Below are 14,964 nucleotides of genomic sequence, written 5' to 3'. Positions count from 1 at the left end.
TCCCTTAAAAGATAATTTATAACCAAAGCTTAAAATGGCCATGTATTGCAAGTCCCATAAGATATAATCTAAAACCAGAGTAGATTGATTCATTATATCATAGCAAAATACTGCACAATTCTCACTCAACTGTTCTTATAGCAGCATGCAGACTTAATGGGGGAAAAGTATGCTTCTTTATCTCTTTATGCCATGCCATTACACATGATAAATGAAGCACTGGGATTTGTAAAAGGTCAAACACAATAGGTTTGAATCTGTGGACGATTTAAATTTAATGCTTAGATGGTCAGTTTAGATGGATGAAGAACTATCCTATAAAAGGTACATTAGAATGACCACCTAATCATAAGCAGTTTCTATAGGTATGTATTCCCATGCATATACCCATAATAAATGCAAGCTGCTCTTTCTGCTAGAGAAAAACTAGAAGGTATTTATTAATTCAAAAAACTTTTTGCACATCTACTATATGTCCAGACTGTATGAGGCACAGTGGACACAGTGATAAACAGGCCAGATACAGTCCATGCTCTCATAGAACTTCCAGTTTAGGAGCAGGTTGAACATATCTCCATTTTTATAAAGATGATAAAGAATTTTCCATTAAGATAGAACATAAAAATAAACAACTAGATATATCAACTGGTAATAGGTCCTTTAGGGGGAAAAAAAGCAGAGTAAAGGAAAGAGATTATTCTGGAGGTGGAGAAATGGCTACTTCATATATGTTACACAAGGAAAACCACTCTGTTCAGGCAACATTAGCAGAGTCCTAAATGATGTGAGCAATCTGGCACAGCAGATATCTGGGGGAGAAGTTTTCCAGACAGGGAATAGCAAGTGCAAAGCCCCTGAGGTAGAAGCAAGCTTGGCATGTTCCAGGAACAGCAATGAGGTCACCAATGCTGGAGCTAAAAAAAGCAAAAAGGAGAGTAGTAGGAGACAAAGTAAAAGGAACCTGGGTCATGTAATAGCCTGTAGATCACTGTAATGGCTTTTGCTGACTAAGATGGGGAACACAAGAAAGTCTGAGCAGAATGGTATCATCTATTTTGTGTTTTACAAGTCTCATTCTAGCTGCTAAGTTGATGAGACCATTCAAAGTGGGCAGGGGTAGAAGTAGAAAGATCAGCTGGGAGACTTTTAAAATAATCTAGGCAAGATATGATGGTGTCTTGGACAAGGGTAGTAGCTGTGGAGATACTGAGAAATGGTGGGATTCTGAATATATGCTGAAGAGAGAGTTGACAGGATGCGCTGTGGCCTGGATATGGGCGTGAAAGGAGACAAAAGTAAAGATGATCTCATAGTTTTTATCTTAAGCAGTCAGAATGGAATTGTCATTTATCAGAAAGAAGGATATATATAAAAGGAACATGTTTAAAGAGGAAAAAAGCATTTTGACTTTAGATTTGTTACGTTTGAAATGCCCAGTGAACATCCAAGAGCAGAGGATCCTGCAGCCTACGTAGAGAATCTAAAGTTCAGGAGCAAGTTCTGGGCCAGATGTATAAAATCAGGAGTTGTCAGCCTATAGATGTTATTTGAAGATGAACATAGTTGAATAAGAGAAAAGGTCTGAGGTCTAAATCCTGGGGTTCACCAATGCTTAGTGGTCAGGGAGATGAGGAAGGAGACCAAGATAGAGCAATTAATGAAGTAAAAGGAGAATAAGTGAAGTAAATAGTATCCTAAAAACCTGTTTTTTAAAAAAACATTTTGACAAAGAGGATATGATCAACTGGGTAAATGATCTTGGGGTTTGGCAAAGTAGAGATCACTAAGGGATCTTGACAGAATAGTTTCAATAGAATGGTAAAGATGGAAGACCAGTTGGAATGGATTAAAAAGAATGAAAGAAGAGGAAGTAGAAATGCCTACAGACAACTGTCTTGAGGAACACTGCTGTAAATGGAAGCAGAGAAATAGGGAAACAGCTGAAAAGAAAGAGTCAAAGGAATTTTCTTTATTTATTATTCTTAAGTGACAGATTGTAAAGCATATTTATATACTTATGGGAATGGCTCAGTAGAGACAAAGACTGTTGATCCAAAAGAAAGAACAAGATAATTCCTAGGGTGATTCCTTGAGTAGGTTAGAGGGGTGGGATGGGATCTCATCCACAATGGGATCCTGGACAAGGACATGAACAGTCATCACTGGAACAGGAGAAAGGCAGAGTATTCACATTCATGTTGATGGCTGTAGCAACAGAAGCATGATGGAATTAGATCTCTTCTAACTGCTTCCATATCCTCAGAGAAACAGGAAGCAACTTCTTTAGTTAAAAGGGAGAGATGTGGGTTGTTGATCTGAAGAGAGAAAAAGAACATGTGAAATTATCATCTAGGAAAAGTAAGAGAGCAAATGGATCGTGAAAATGTAAATTCAGCTGGGCAGTACTAAATGCCCACTTAAGATTGGCAGTCACAAGCCAACTCATTGGAAAAGACCCTGATACTGGGAAAGACTGAAGACAAAAGGAGAAGGGGGCAGCAGAGGATGAGATGGTTAGACAGCATCACCAACTCAATGGATACGAATTTTCACAAACTCTGGGAGATAGTGGAGGACAGACGAGACTGGCATGCTGCAGTTCATGGGGTGGTAAAGAGTTGGACCCCTGGAGCAGGAAATGGTAACCCACTCCAGTATTCTTGCCTGGAAAATTCCATGGACAGAGGAGCCTGGTGGGCTGCGGTCCACAGGGTCGCAAAAAGTTGGACATGACTGAGCATACACACACTCATAAAGAGTTGGACAGGACTTAGTGACTGCACAAGTCTGCCTGATGTATCCTTCTCCACATTCGGCTGCCCAGGTATAGGCAAAAAAATAGATGGAGAGTTGAATTTAACAAGTGTTGGAATATATCAATATTTAGATGACTACTATAAAGGAGAGAGGCACAAGTCTGGAGAAAGGATATACTCAACCAGGTTATTTTAATATTCGATTGTTAACTCTAAAGAGAGAAGGAAATAAAGACATGAAGGAACTGAGGAATGTTGGGTTTTTAATTATGTCTCTCCCATGCTGTAACCTTCTTAACAGAAGAACACTGCTACTCCTCCTTATATCCTAGCACCTGGTCCAATGCCGGCATATATCAGATTCCTAAAGATTTGTTAACTATCCAGATTTTCTATGATAAATACCATTTGCTGATTTTTTAAATGGTAACTGAATTGAAAAAGCTAGGCTTCCTCCCACCTATTGTCTGCAGTCTGATCTCATGCTCTTTTCTCTCATTTGAGGGTCACCAGTGACTTTTTACCAAATTCGGACTCTGCTCTCCCCTTCTATCCCAGGCTCAGATTCTTTGCAGTGACTGAAATTTCCACACTCCCTTTCTTTCCTCTACTCCCACTTCCTTCTTAATATTTCATACTTCTATGACTTCTGTGACATTCCTCTTTCCTTTCAACCTCTTAATTGCTCTTTCTCTGCCTCCATCCTGCTGCTACACAGTATATTCCCTAAAAAAATTTGCCTTCAGTCCTCCACCCTTTTTTTTTTCCTATATAAACTCTTTCCTTTAATTTCCAGTTACTCTATGTAGATATGTACCTGAATCTTTTTCTGGCCCTATATTCTCCCCTAAGCATTAAACCTAAATTTCTAGCTGTACTCTAGATATATTTTTACCTGGAAGTTCTGAAGCAGCTAAAAATCAACTGCTCCTGATTCTCCTATTTCTATAAATGGCACATTCATTCTAAGCCCAGCAGGCTCAAACCACAGTCACTTTTTTAACTCCTCCTTAACCACTTACCTTTTCTATTATCAAATCCCTTTAGCTCTCAGCTCAACATTTCCTCTTACTTTGATTCTCAACTCCTTTCCTAGAGCCACAATCCTAGGTAACAGTGTATTCAATCTTTTGATCATGTCATTGCCCTGCTTAAAACCCCTTATTATTATTATTTTTTTTTTTTTGCACTTAGAAATAAAGTTCAAACTCCTTACCATGGCTCATTAGGCTCTTTGCATCTGGCTCTTTCCCACTTTCAACTTCAACTCCTACTACTCTGATTCACACTGAAAGCCAGAACAACAGTGTCTGCATTCATTGGATTCACCAGATCTTTCCAAAATCAGTGTCTTTGCATTTTCTGTTCCCTCTCCTTGGAACACTTTTCTGGCCAGCTCTTTCTAATACTTCAGTTTTCAGAGGTCATATCCTGAGAAAGGCTCTCCTCAAAACTTTGTGAAATTCCCTTTCCTCATATTCTGTTATCATATAACCTTATGTATTCCCTACATAGCCCTTCATATACTGTGAAATTACTTCTTTTCATTTCTTTTTTTTTTTTAATTGAACTATAGCCGATTTACAATATTGTGTTAGTTTCAAGTGTACAACAAAGTGATTTGGTCTCATTTCTTTTCTTTTTTGGCTGTGCCACATGGCTTGCAGGATCTTATTTCCCAACCCCACAGTGAAAGCATGGAGTCCTAACCACTGGACCACCAGGGAACTATTTCATTTTTTTTATGTGTTTCTTTTGTCTCCCTCTCCCTGACTATTACCAACCCCCAAATATAAACACTATAGACAAGAAACCATTTTTGGCTTGTCTAGTATTTTCTTTTCCTGGAACACTGTGGGCACTTAATAATATTAAATGATTAAAGAATAAACCTAATTCTAGAACATCATTCCCTCTCAGTTCATAACAGCCATCTAACTTCTTACTAGTCTCTATCCTCTTTTATTCTTTCTATTCAAACACAGTCTAACTGTAAAACATCTCCACTGAAAAATGAAATGGTTCCCCCTGCCTCCATACAATATTAAACACAAACTCCTAAGTTTAGAATTCAAGACCCTCTTCAACATGACCCTTTCCAACTTTCTAACCCCTACCACTTTTTCCTCTTCAAATGTTACTCTCTAGCCAAATGGAATTGCATCTCACAGAACAGAACTCTACAGTTTCTCACCTCCGTATCTTTGTTTCTGTTGCTACCTAATCCTGCAACCTCCTCTCCAATTTTCTGCATATCCAAACCTGTTAGGAGGTAACTATGAAATATCAAGCAAGAAAATGGTGGCTTAGATTTGGATGGTAGACAAGTGTGAAGAGATTATGGATATAGATTTGGAGGTAGAGTTGGCAGGGCTTGTTTAATGACAGATTGGATGTGAGGAAGAAAAAGATTTTGTGACTCGAGTAGCACAAAATAGTAGTAGTAATGGAGATGGTGGTTCTATTTCTGAAAAAAAAAGGGAATACTAGAAGAGAAACAGTTTGGGTAGGGGGAGCTGCATTAGAAATCAAGAATTCTGCTTTGACTATATTAAAATTAGTATGTGCTCTAGTTATCTGAGTGGCAACTAGATATATGCATCTGGAATTCAGGTCAGAGCTAGAGATAAGGTTTATGAATCATCACTATGAAGATATACATTGAAGCCATGGGACAGGACAAGCTCACCTTGGGAGAATGAATACAGAGAAGAGACTGAGGCCCAGTTCTGAGCCCTGGAATAATCTCAAATGAGTTAGGAAGAACATTAGGAGAGTGTGATGTCAGAACAGCCAAGACAATAAACTGTTTCTAAGACATGTCTATGACTAATGCTGCTAAGAGGTCAGAAAGGTAAGAAGAGAGAAGTGGCCATTGGTCTAGTAGTCCATGAACAGCAGTAGAGTCAGAAGCCTGGCTGGAATGGGAAAAAGTTGTGTTGAATGAATCACTGCAGAACATGGATTATTCCTCAGCACAGCTGAAGTCCTAGCTTCATTAACTTCTTAATGTCTTTACCAGAAGCTGATATATAGTAATCCCAAATTTCTAGGATAAAATATGGGATTATTTTTCCTAAAGATGCCAGGCTGGAAAGGTGGCAAAGAGACAAATAAGTCTGAGTTTGAACCTGTCCTCTGACAGTTAAGAGCTAAGTGTCTTTAGGACAAGTTTCTTAACTAAGTTAAGCTTCAGTTGCTTCCTCTATAAAATGGAAATATTAATGGTATTAATGATACCTACCTCATAAGGTTGTTTTGACATAGCTACTGCATGTAAAATGCTTAGTACAAGGAAGTTGTTATTGTTGCCACTATTCTTTAGACAGTCCCTTTTTAAAAAACAAAACAGAACGCAAGACCTTATTGTCCTTGTTGTGGTTGTTTAGTCGCTAAGTGGTTTCCAACTCCTTTGTGACCCCATGGACTGTAGCCCGCCAGCCTCCTCTGTCCATGGGATTTCCCAGGCAAGAGTACTGGAGTGGGTTGTTATTTCCTTCTCCAGGGGATCTTGCCAGCCTAGGGATCAAATCCACATCTCCTGCATTGGCAGGTAGATTCTTTTATTGTCCTTAGGCTATGTTAACTGTTAAAACTAAATGTAGAACTATCTAACACAGTTTCCCTAGTCTGTTTGATTATATGTCCCATCTTTGTAAATATACAGACTGATACATCCACCTTATGAGATTCTAATATGCTCACACGGATGGCATGAAAATTGTCTTATCCTCTACCTATCCGCATCAACCTAAATTATGTTGAGTTTTACTCTCTGAAGTCTAGATTGAGGAAAACAGTAGAGTTATTGGAGGGATGGATTCCCAGCATATCATTAATAACTTTAAGCTGTGCCCATGACTTCTACTTCACTCATAAGGTCAACAGTATACATCTTACTTCATCATATTTAGGGATTTTAAGGCTTTTTGTTTTACTGCTACATAAAAATAAAAACTGTTGCCTTTTTAGTATTAATTTAAATATTAAATGTGTAGGAAAAGGATAGTTAACCAAACAACTAAAATTATGTATCTAAATTAAATAAAAATATGAAAAAATTTGTATATAAAGATTTAAATAAAATGCAGGAATCTTTGTATACCCAGAAATAAATCATGCTAGTAGAACACTAGACAAAATGCTGAAAAATACTCACCGCAAGGTCAAAGTGTAATCTCCCTGCATTTTGGTTGAGGCATCTCTGACCAAGAAGGTACCATCTGGCATGTCCCGTAATTTGTCATTTACCTCCTCCCTGAAGAAAGGAATTATAGGAAAAACAATTTTTTTTAATGTAAGTGTTGGTTGTTTCCTTCACATATTATCATTAAGACTAATTGGGAGGTGGGGTCTAAGATTATAGAATCCTGGGGGCTGTCAGAGGTCATTTAGTTCCTCCCCCAGATATGCTTTGGTTTTGATTTTTGGTGTTATGCAATCCCAGGATGAGTATTTGATTTTTAAACTCTTCCAGGTTTCAGCTGTCTGTAGGGAATACCTGTTTCCATTAAGCCTTTAGGGCTTCCTTAGGCAGGTATGAACGTGTAGAGTGTCAGAAAAAAACAGCAGCTGTTTAGAAAGAAGATTAAGTTTAAGCAACAGTGGCAGCTGGGTCAGATCAGAGTGGGGATAATTTACTCAGTTCACAACCTTTCAATAATATTCTCCAATTTGAATTTATACTGACAACAAATTCCTTCTGCAGAGATGGTTTAGGACTTTAAGGAACAACACTAGAAGACTCAAAGAAAATGGCAGGACATAAAAGAACCTTGAGTTATAGAACCACATGGTCTTAAAATATAAATTAAGTAGTATGTAAATATAATAGATCCTTTTTTGTACATTGCTAAAATTTAAATTTTATGTTTAACATAAAATATATTAAGTCTTCTTAAAAAAATTAAATACAGAATTACTGTATGACCCAGAAATTCCACTTCTGGGTATAAGCCCAAAGAACTGAAAGCAGAATCTTGAACATTTATACACCAATGTTCATAGCAGCATTATTCACAATAGCCAAAAGCTGGAAATAACCCAAGAATTCATCAAAGCCAAATGTCCATAAAAATGAATAAATTAAAATGTGGTATGTATATATAATGGAATATTATTCAGCCTTAAAAAGGAAATTCTGACACATGCTACAACATGGATTAACCTTGAAGACATTGTGCTAAGTGAAACAATTCAAACACAAAAAACAAATGTTATATGATTCCACTTATACGAGGAACCTACAAAAGTCATATTCACAGAAAGAGAAGGCAGGTGCCGGGGAAAACAGAGGGAAAAGTGACTTAGTGTTTAATGGGTACAGAGCTTCACTTTGGGAAGATGACACTTTCAGAGATGGAGGGTGGTGATGGATGAACAATAATGTGAATGTACTTTACGCCACTGAGCTGTAAAAATAAATGGGTGCTACTTTGATAATGGGAAAGAATGGACAAGAGAAAGAGAAGGACAAGCATATTGAGGAATACAGAAACAACTTGAAATCTGATTTGGCAAAAGTGGATATAACTTTAAAAACAAGAAAATACAATGTTTGAATTTAAAAAACATATATGTATTTATCTATAAAATATAGATGTATCTTTTTTTTCTCTACATTCAGAGTTTTCCAAAACCACATTTTACCCAAAAAGTAAATCTGTCCTAGAGTCTTGTTTCTCAAAAGGAGGTGAAGAGACATAAAAATCAACTGGGGAGGCTACAAATGCAGATTCCTGAACCCTACTCCACTGATTTTTATGTGTTCAAACACTGAGGAACCATTACCTTAGAAATAGAAACATAAGGAAAATTAAGCATAGATAAATATTTTATCCCAAAACACATACATCTATCCTAAATGTGTAAGTTTCACTTTTTCAGAACCCTATCCTCAACACAGCATTAAAAGTAATAACCATACCTACAATTTAAAGATTATCTCGTCTTTTTGTGTGTGTGGGAAGAAAACCATTTAGAAAATTTTAAAGGTTCTCCTACACAGTTTTTTAAATGGTAATCTTTAAATGACAACTTGTGGGGCATTAAAAATATTTTTTTAAACTACTAATGACAAGAATTATTTTTTAAACACCATTCAACTACAATACTTAGCCTAATTACCTTGAAATATCCCCCCAGTACCATTCTGCATCCTGAAGAGAAACAGAACTGTCCTTTAGTCCATTTGTAATGGCTGAAGTCATTGGCTTAGGTGGCTTTGGTGGAAGAGCTAGAAGAGAAATTAATATTATTATTTTGTAATGTAAATTATTATTTGCTTTCTAATTTCCTCAAATACAGTCCATTAACCAATGTACATTAAGATTCCAGATAATTATAAATCAAATTAAGGATTATTTTGTGTTACATGTTAAACATTAGCCAATGAAAGAATCCTTTTAGAACTCTACCAATAATTGCCTGAAAAAATGAAATATTCAAGCTATCTGTGTTTTTTCCCTTCTTAGAAAATACTAACTTTTTGTCAGACGCCTTTCTTCTAGACCAGGGTGGGGAATAGAGAACATCTGTGCCACCTTTCTTCCAAGGTGGCATTGTGAATGAGTGGCACTCCTTTCTTCTGTGCCAGGGATTGAACCCATGCTCCCTGCAGTGGAAACATGGAATCTTAACAACTGGACTGCCGGGGGAGTCCCCTCAAAATCTGTCTCATTAATGCTTCCAGGTATCCATTATCAGTCCATCAGAGTGAGATGAAGCCTGTCACCCTTGCCTTAGGTACAGGAGTGAATGAACTGCATGAGTAGACATCACCCGAAATGGCTTTTAAAGTAGTGAGCTGATTCAGCTCAGTTTCCTGGTTCCCAAATATATGTATTAAAAATCTACCATATGCAAGAAAGTGTTAAATAGTGGGGATACAGACATAAGGAAGCCATGCACCTGGCCTTGAAGAGCTCACAGTGTTGTGAAGATATTCACTGTAACGGATGTAATTAAGACTCTCCATCTGGAGGATGCCCCCCTTTGTCAGGCACAATGGGGCTCCCTGGCCCTCTTGTTTCTTCAGTCCTGGCCAATCTGTCCCCTACTGTATGATTTACCAATAATCATCATGAACCATCTCATCTCTAAATTTGAACATCACATCCTATGGCTTTTTTTTTTTATAATATGCTCTTTCTCACTACTTTCCACAGTCTTCTCTGTACTTCATTTTTCAGTGTTTTATTTAAAAACACTGGCTAGGCACCACAGCCTATGTAGCTGAGGGCTCAGCAGCTTGGTCAACAGGAAAAGGAGTAGCAAGGCCAGGGAAGCAGGTATTTAGCAAGCTATTCATGTGTGTGTTTATAACTATGCCTTTAACATAAAAATAAATAAATCAACAGTGTGTGAACCATGAACTTCCAGATGTTCAAGCTGGATCTAGAAAAGACAGAGGAACCAGAGATCAAATTGCCAACATCCGTTGGATCATCAAAAAAGCAAGAGAGTTCCAGAAAAACATCTACTTCTGCTTTATTGACTATGCCAAAGCCTTTGATTGTGTGGATCACAACAAACTCTGGAAAATTCTTCAAGAGATGGGAATACCAGACCACCTGACCTGCCTCTTGAGAAACCTGTATGCAGGTCAAGAAGCAACAGTTAGAACTGGACATGGAACAACAGACTGGTTCCAAATTGGGAAAGAAGTACATCAAGGCTGTATATTGTCACCCTGCTTATTTAACTTACATGCAGAGTACATCATGAAAAACGCTGGGCTGGAGGAAGCACAAGCTGGAATCAAGATTGCTGTGAGAAATATCAATAACCTCAGATATACAGATGACACAACCCTTATGGCAGAAAGTGAAGAAGAACTAAAGAGCCTCTTGAAGAAAGTGAAAGAGGAGAGTGAAAAAGTTAGCTTAAAGCTCAACATTCAGAAAACTAAGATCATGGCATCTGGTCCCATCACTTCATGGCAAATAGATGGGGAAACAGTGGAAACAGTGACAGGCTTTATTTTGGGGGGCTCCAAAATCACTGCAGATGGTGATTGCAGCCATGAAATTAGAAGATGCTTGCTCCTTGGAAGGAAAGTTATGACCAACCTAGACAGCATATTAAAAAGCAGAGACATTACTTTGCCAACAAAGGTCCATCTCGTCAAAGCTATGGTTTTTCCAGTAGTCACGTATGGATGTGAGAGTTGTACTATAACGAAAGCTGAGCAATAAGGAACTGATGCTTTTGAACTGTGGTGTTGGAGAAGACTCTTGAGAGTCCCTTGGACTGCAAGGAGATCCAACCAGTCCATCCTAAAGGAAATCAGTCCTGAATATTCATTGGAAGGACTGACGCTGAAGCTGAAACTTCAATCCTTTGGCCACCTGATGTGAAGAACTGACTTGTTTGAAAAGACCCTGATGCTGGGAAAGATTGAAGGCAGGAGGAGAAGGGGACAACAGAGGATGAGATGGTTGGATGGCATCACCGACTCAATGGACATGAATTTGAGTAAACTCTGGGAGTTGGCGATGGACAGGGAGGCCTGGTGTGCTGCAGTCCATGGGGTCACAAAGAGTCGGACACCACTGAGCAACTGAACTGGACATGAGACACTAGTCCTGACTGAAAGTCAGTTGATTTTGCCTTTGTGATAATTATCAAGGGTATGTTTCATTCACATCAGGGTACTTATTTTTCAATTTCTGGTGTTAACACAATGTAAAATACACACCAATTGACACAGACTGACTTCTGCACTTGATACACTATTTTATCCTTTCCCTACAGGATACAGAGTAAGTGTAAACAATGGTCAATTTTGATTTGCAAATGATGTTGAAATAACTTTGGTAGGGCTGGATGGTGTTTTGTCAAATGGATGTCACAGTTTATTACTAGTAAAGAAAAGGAAAATGTATTTTGCATTACGGTGCCATTTTCTCTAAAAAAAAAAAAACAAAAAAAACAGTGGCTCTTTAGGTATCTCCACAATGTTTTCATATTTAGTGGTCATATTAGGAAAAATTATAATCTACAGAATGAGTAGCTATGTTTTGTTATGACTGATACTTTCTTTGGGGAAAAAACGTTGTGCTGAGTCTTTGATTTCAGGTGTGGCTTAAGATGTAAACATATCACATGATTCATTTAAATACAATGATGCCTCTGAAGCACTCAAACAGCATTTGTTCTGTGTTTACAACTAGAACTACAGAAGAAAATCTCTTCAAGTAAAATAGTTCTAAATTAGAAAAATAAAATAAAACACTAACTTTGAATTCTAACAGATGTACAAAAAACTTCTCTCTCAAGACAAATGAAGCCCCTTCACAAACAATTCAGTCCAAAGGCCATTAAGAAGGGGACTGGTCACGATAACCAAGAGCTGGTGTCAGAGCCCAAAGCAGGTGAGGAAGGACTATTTCCTTGTATGAGGGCAGCAGCACAGCAAGGATGTCAGAGCTCCAGCGGGGTGAGGAGGTAATCCTCACAAGGGCAGTGTGGCATAGAGTGTTGAAGCTGAGTGACGGGCAATGGTCAGGGCCTGGAGGCACAGAGGGTTGGAGACCAAGCCAATAAGGATACAGACCTAGGAGGCAGGCATCCCAACACAGTGGGCCAAAGCCAGATTAGGATGAAAAAGAGTTTCTGATTGGGCAGGGGAAGAGAGGTAGCAGGGGGAGTGCAGCAATAGCTATGCAAGACTGGGTAAACAGAGAAATGGGCCAAATATTAGTAAGAAAAACTACTAAAGATAATAGTCTAGAAAGGAAGTTACAAATACAGAAAGGTAGAAAAAAAGAATGAACCCTCTGGTTTGGACTGCAATCTCAGCCATTGAACTCATGGAATTCAATAGACAGACAGACAGATGCATGTAAACGTCTATACTTAGAGAAAATACAACTATCTCCTAGCTCTGTCCCCTAAGAGGTCCTGGGACTGGCAAAGTCCTAATATGCACACCTAACACCCAGCTCTTGGTTTCTACTGTCATTCTCTGCTAAAAGAAACCAGGGCTCTGTGGAAAAACGCTGGGGTGGGGTAAACCAAGTACCAAATGAACCTGGAACATCATGTTGTGACAAAAAGTAACCAAATATTCAAAGAATGAGGGACCATGACAAAACAACAAAGTAGCCAGCTTGAAGGGGCTCCTACTACCCAATCTGGAATGATTGGAGCATCGATACAAATAACAGTAAGGGAATATAAACCAGTAAACAAAACAGGAATCCATGTGTCCACACAGATGTAAACAAATAAATGAAAAAACAGAAAGATTAACGCAGAAGCTTTATATAATTCTGAAGGCCTGCCTACAAACGCTTATTAATCAAGAAAGTAAAAAGATTAATATAATAGTGGAGAAACTTGGGAAACAAACCTTATTCAAGCAATCAAGGTAACTACCAACAGTAATGGTGAGATCACAGGCCACCAACAGGATGCACCAAGGACACAAGAAATATACATAAACTTGCCAATATACATAAACTGAATCTAGTCATAAGGAAACATCAGACGGACCAACCACACTTGAAAGACATTCTACAAAATAACTGGCTTGGAATCTTCAAAAACACCAAGGTCGTGAAACTCAATAAAGACTGAGGGACTGTTGCAGATTGGGAAAAACTAGAGAATCATGCCAATTAAATACAATGTGTGAGTCTGGACTGGATCTTTTTGTTATAAAGGACATTAGTGGGACAATGGAAAAACCTGAATGGAATCTGAGGATGAGATGGTAATAATGTATCATTGTTCATTTTCTGATTTTGATAGCTGTATTGTGGTTATGTTGGAGAAAGTTCTTATTTGTGGGAAATACAAACATGGACATCATGGACTATCATGTCGGCAACCTACTCTGAATGGTTCTAGAAAGGAAGTTATTTCTACTGTACATTCAACTTTTCTGTCAGTTTTAGATTGCTCAAAAACTTTAATTAACAAAAAAGTTAAAGATAATATTGCGGGAAAAGGGGAACAATATGAATATAAGAATGCAGTTGGTCCCCCTTCTCATATCATATTCAAAAATTAACTCAAAATGGATCAAAGACCTAAATGTTAAGAGCAAAAACTATAAAACTTTTAGAAGAAAATAAGCTTAAGTCTTCATGACTTTGGATTAGACAACAGCTTCTTAGATGTGACACCAAAAGCACAAACAAGAAAAAATAGAAAACTGAATTTCATCAAAATTTAAAACTCTGTGCTTCAAAGAACACCATCAATAAACTGAAAAGACAACCCACAGAATGGGAGAAAATCTTCATAAATGATATATCTGATAAAAATTGTATCTAGAACACATAAAGAACCCTTGCAACTTAATAACAAAAAATGACTAAAATTAAACATGGGCAAAGCATCTGAACAGACATCTCTCCAAAGAAGATATACTAATGGCCCACAAGCACATGAAAAGATATTCAACAGTATTAGCCATCAGGGAAATGAAAATGAAACTAAGGAAATACCACCTCATACCTAGCTGGATGATTATAATCAAAGAAACAGATAACAACAAATGTTGGTGAGGATGTAAAGAAACTGGAACTCGCATACACTGCTGATGGAAATGTAAAATGATGCAACTGGCTGGAAAACAGTCTAGCAGGTCCTGAAAAGGTTAAATGAAGAGTCACCACATAACACAGCAATTTCAATCCTAGCTATATATTTTAAAAGAAAGAAAACATAAAACCATACAAAAAACTGTATACAAATGTTCACAGCTGTATTATTTACAGTAGCCAAAAACTGGAAACAACCCAAATATCCATCAAAGGTAAATGAATATATAAAATGTAGTGTGTGTGTATGTGTGTATACATATACATACAAGAGGACTTCCCTGGTAGCTCAGATGGTAAAGCGTCTGCCTACAATGCGGGAGACCTGGGTTTGATCCCTGGGTTGGGAAGATCCTCTGGAGAAGGAAATGGCAACCCACTCCAGTACTCTTGCCTGGAAAATCCCATGGACGGAGGAGCGTGGTAGCTTACATACAGTCCATGGGGTCGCAAAGAGTCGGACACAACTGAGCGACTTCACTTTCAAGAAGGAATAAAAACATGTTGTAACATGGATGAACCATGAAAACATTAGACTAAATGGAACAAAAAGCAATCATGAAAGCCATATATTGTTTAATTCCATTGTCCAGAACATGAAAATCTACAGCGACAAAGTATATGGTTGTGTAGGGTTGGACTAAAGGGGGAAAGGG

The 14,964-nt window shown here is 37.9% G+C and overlaps 1 protein-coding gene across 4 annotated transcripts in view; it reads right to left on the bottom strand.

Moving 5' to 3' along the window:
* PIK3R3 (phosphoinositide-3-kinase regulatory subunit 3) overlaps positions 1 to 14,964 on the bottom strand; it is a 108,634-nt gene that overhangs the window by 39,099 nt on the left and 54,571 nt on the right. For 3 of the 4 annotated variants that reach the window (XM_081488588.1, XM_081488590.1, XM_081488589.1), the window contains exons 2-3: positions 8,883 to 8,991; positions 6,916 to 7,014 (exon numbers count right to left, since the gene is read on the bottom strand). In XM_081488588.1, the coding sequence (XP_081344714.1) occupies positions 6,916 to 7,014; positions 8,883 to 8,991 (208 nt within the window). Of the gene's footprint in view, positions 1 to 6,915; positions 7,015 to 8,882; positions 8,992 to 9,240; positions 9,370 to 14,964 lie in introns of all 4 variants that reach the window. The other variant, XM_081488587.1, reaches the window with a different exon arrangement.

This window comes from Giraffa tippelskirchi, chromosome 5 (genome assembly GCF_054371585.1).
Source record: "Giraffa tippelskirchi isolate mGirTip1 chromosome 5, T2T-mGirTip1v1.2.pri, whole genome shotgun sequence".
Lineage (NCBI taxonomy): Eukaryota > Metazoa > Chordata > Mammalia > Artiodactyla > Giraffidae > Giraffa > Giraffa tippelskirchi.
This window is presented reverse-complemented; position numbering and strand designations above follow the sequence as displayed.